The sequence below is a fragment of the Trypanosoma cruzi genome, genomic scaffold (genome assembly GCF_000209065.1).
Source record: "Trypanosoma cruzi strain CL Brener 1047053516373 genomic scaffold, whole genome shotgun sequence".
Lineage (NCBI taxonomy): Eukaryota > Euglenozoa > Kinetoplastea > Trypanosomatida > Trypanosomatidae > Trypanosoma > Trypanosoma cruzi.
The window spans coordinates 29,682-33,619 of NW_001849190.1; the positions used below are offsets into that span (position 1 = coordinate 29,682).

The 3,938-nt window shown below is 58.6% G+C and overlaps 1 protein-coding gene across 1 annotated transcript, besides 6 other annotated features; it reads right to left on the reverse strand.

Moving 5' to 3' along the window:
- Positions 1-843: a mobile genetic element.
- Positions 1-982: a sequence feature (heterozygous, Esmeraldo-like haplotype).
- Positions 648-671: a sequence feature (AT_rich).
- Positions 650-843: a mobile genetic element.
- Positions 983-1,146: a sequence feature (areas not merged during assembly with more than two copies in the genome that could not be assigned to a particular haplotype).
- Positions 1,147-3,938: a sequence feature (heterozygous, non-Esmeraldo-like haplotype).
- Positions 1,989-3,938, reverse strand: Tc00.1047053503623.10 (dispersed gene family protein 1 (DGF-1), putative; the record flags this gene model as incomplete). The annotated part of the gene is made up of 1 exon (XM_798085.1): positions 1,989-3,938. A coding segment is annotated over one exon (1,950 nt), but the record flags the coding sequence as incomplete, so codon positions are not given.

A 3,938-nucleotide genomic window follows, 5' to 3' on the forward strand; every position in this document is an offset into this window, starting at 1 on the left:
ACTTCTTCCCCGCCTGCCGTCTCCGCCTCCCACGCGGCTTGCTGCGCCTCTCTAGCACTAATGCATGCCTCTCGATCCTGTAGTTGGGTGCGGGTCGCCTCCAATTGCTGTTTGCGTCCGGCGAGCGCGCATTCTCGTTCTGCAGAAAGGCCGCCGGCGACCGCAATGTTAGCTTCGCGCACCGATAGGTTGTTATGCGCCTCTTCCACCTGCGAATGAAGCTGAGCGCCTCGATCCTGCACGTCCACGGCGGCGTGGGAGTATTTCGTGCTCAAGCGCTCCCCTTCAGCAATGATCAGTCCTTGCCGCGCGCCCCAACTCCCGGGCTGCACCCATTATGGGCAGGGTCAATTGATTCTCAAAATTTGGTACTCGAAACGTCCGGAGATTCGCAATATGTCCTGTAAAGCTCGAATCCTCCCAGGGCTTGGTGATGTTTCCCAAAATCAGGCATAAACCTGTCGATGAGGGAGCCACAATTAACGTCTCATCTGACATCTCGCTTCCATTAATGAACGTCATCTGCACCTCGCTTTTGCCACGTTGGCGTACCATTTCCCAGAGACGGGCGCCAATATCACACCACTCAGAGGCCGTGTAAGGAATAAATGCCGTTTCCTTAAACCAAACTGGCCGTGTCTGTAAGCTTAAAATAAAAAATAAAAAATTATCCGGCCGCCATCGGTTCCCCAATCCCCTAAAGTCGTAGCCTTCCAAAATTCAAAAGACAGAAAAGTGTCATACAGAAGTGCATTCGTTTTACCCGGATACATATATAAATCAATTAATTTCGCCAGCTCTCCCGCGATCATACCAAAAATAAAAAATGAGGTAATAACTCCTCCAAGACAGGGAATCGTGCAATGTTCGTCCCTCTTCTTCCAAATTGAAGACCTACTCGACGGAAAGAATGCAACAGACATATGTGCAGCAAAATGTCTTTCGCTGTCCCGCGTTCCATGTTACTTCCCATGCGTGCCACGGCGGTGGTTGCGTTACATCTGGAACGAGTCCAGACATCAGGCACCACGCTGTAGAGAGTGGATGCTTGACGAACGTGGCCGCGTTGGCGTCGAACACAAAATGGCGTCAACTATTAAAAAACACCTGCGACTCAAGATACACGTGTGTGGCCGTAATAAAGCAAACACTGAGACACGTGTGGAACAACGTAAAAAGAGAAAGGAGGAGCCACCAGAGTAATCAAAAAAAAACATATCGATACATACACACGCAAAGAAATACATCATTCCGCATAATTCTTCGTTCATTCTCTTGTTGTTCGCTCTACACAAAATCAGAAGTATAGAAGGTGGCAGGCATGCCCTCCCACACAGTCATCGGGGAACAGGAGGGAGAGTCACTGCAGGCACCCGCACAAAAAATAGAAAAAAACCAACAAAAACCAACAATCAATGACGCTGTCGGTGCGGAGTCCGATTGGTGGCTGCTCAGCTGCACAGCCGTGGCCCCACGCCCTCCCTCATCGACCAGCAACGCACACTCACAACCTCCAGGAGGTGACGCGCCACAGAAGGGCTTCATCGATTTTTTTCCCTATTGTTTTCTCAAATAAATCCAGTGCTCCGCACAACAGCCACCATCACAAAAACCGTCCCCGTTACTGTGTAAAAATCGGAATAGGAGCCCCGAAATCCGAAGAGGGCGCTGCAGCGGCGAGCGTGCAACATACACCCGTGACACAGCCGCCCTGGGCTAGCGCGATACCTCGATAATCCGTTCTTGACAAAATCGATAAAAATAAAAGCAACGACTCAATCAACCAAACATCCGATAAATAATAATAATAAAGAAGTAAACACATTGCCAAAAGCACCTACGTTATACCGCATCCATGAGGAGCCTCGTACATTCTCGCCGCGTGGAGGTACTGTTTGGGCAGACACCTTCCAACTCCAGCAGAAACTGCGCCCACTTTCTTGAGCAGCACAAATTCATTAATTCTCCGGCGTGGCTCAATCAATTATTCAGCCTGCAATGGATGCACGGTCGAACAGGCTCAGGGCGTCTGAGCGGGTGTCACCGGCCATGAGCTGCAGCGGTGCGGGTGGTAGGTACGACGACGCAACGGTGGTGCCTGAGGCATACGACAATGACGTCATTTCGTGGGGCTTCCGCGCCTCTTCGTCGCTCCCCTCGTCATCGCGCAGCAGCGCATCCAGCCCGCCACGCCGCGGCTCGCGCAGCTCCCGCCAGTGGCGGTCCTCCACGTACCACACAACGACGCCGTACACAGTGATCGCGAGCAGCACAGTGGTCAGCAGCAGCACGATAGCCGCGTACGCACTCGCACCGCCGTCGCTCGGCGCAAGGTGGTTGGCCGCGCTGACCACGCACAGCGCCGCAAGGAGTGCAAAGCTCGCAGCGTGCATCACCGTCAGGAAGGCCGAGCGCATCATGTTCGTGAAGGCAACCACGCCCGCGCCCGCAACCAGCACAGCCGCCATGCAGAAGTACAGGACGTGGCAGCCTCCCACGGGCGGGTGCACAGCCGCAATCAGGCCCACCACACACAGCACCGACAGCTGGAACACGCACCAGTACACGTAACTGCCCCTCATGTTCGTCAGCATGCCGCCGTACATCCGCTGCTGCGCCGCGGGGTGCCAATACCCTACGGGGTACAGCAGGCGCTCGTGCAACGGCTTCCTCGAAAACTGCCAGTACCTCTCGAAGCTCGCGCCCGTGTGGCGGGCAATCAAGTAGCACACGCCAGCAGGGAACGCCACACCGTACAGCACGCCAACGACACCAACCACGCGATGCTGCACGCGGGCGCCGGGCATCACCAGTGCAAGCACAGAGCCGAAGAAGATGCCTAGATGCATCGCGTGCGCCACAACGTACGTCAGGCTCGGGAAGCGCATCGCCGCCCACGCTCTCGCCGCGTCAACGCCGCGCCACCGCTGGAAGGCGGTCGTCACACCGCAGTGCACGCAGCCGAACACAGCGGTGAGCAGCGCGTTGCCCACCACCATCCACAGCGGGTCAAGGGCAGCGAACACCGACAGGAAGTACGGCAGCGCAGCGGTGCTCGCACGCTCCTGCACCGAGGCGCATGACATCCTCGCAAACACGCCGAGCGCCTGCACCTCCAGAACGGAGCCCAGCCCGCCGGTCACCACCACGGCAACAGCCGCCGCACCCGCAACAACGCCGGTGATCGCCGAGAGGGTGCTGGCAGCGGCGGGCAGCGTGTCAGACCTGATCGTGAAGGACCCAAGCAGCACACCCTTGCAGCCGCCGGACACCGCCGCAGCGTCGCAGCGAATGACTAACGTCTCGTCGGCAGCAATGAAGTAACCGCGGTGCACGGGCACAGCCAGCTCCAGGACAGTGGACGGATTCGTCGCGTTGCGCACCCACGTCGCGTTGCTCAGCATCGCTCCCCACGGACCGCCAAACCCACTCGGCTGCGCAGTCGACACAGGCACAAAGCTCAGGTGCGTGCCGAGCTGCGGGTCGCGTGCCCAACGAAACGGCGGCGGCAGCGCCACCATCAGCAACGTCGGGACGACGCTCCCACCGCCGCGGATGTCGCTCTGCGTCAGGCTCTCACCAGCCGCCGTCGTCGTCACGGCGAGCGTCGGGCACGCCACGTCGCTCCACCTCAGCGTGCTGCTCACCGACGCCGTCGGGGTCCGCGTGGACGGCAGCGCCACCGTCTCCGTCACCTGCAGCGTCTCCGTCGGCCCGTACTGCGTCGGACCGTAGTGCGTCGCGCTCAGGCTCGATGTTGGCGTTGGTGTTGGCGTCAGACTGCGCGTCTCCGTCACCGTCGCCGTGCAGCTCAGCAGCGGCATGCCAGGCGTGCGGTTGCACCCGTACACGTGCGGCAGGTACACCGGCAGGCAGTCGCGCCCGTACCCGCCCTCAGCACAGCGGCAGCCGCACGAACCCGACATCGCCCTCGTCGC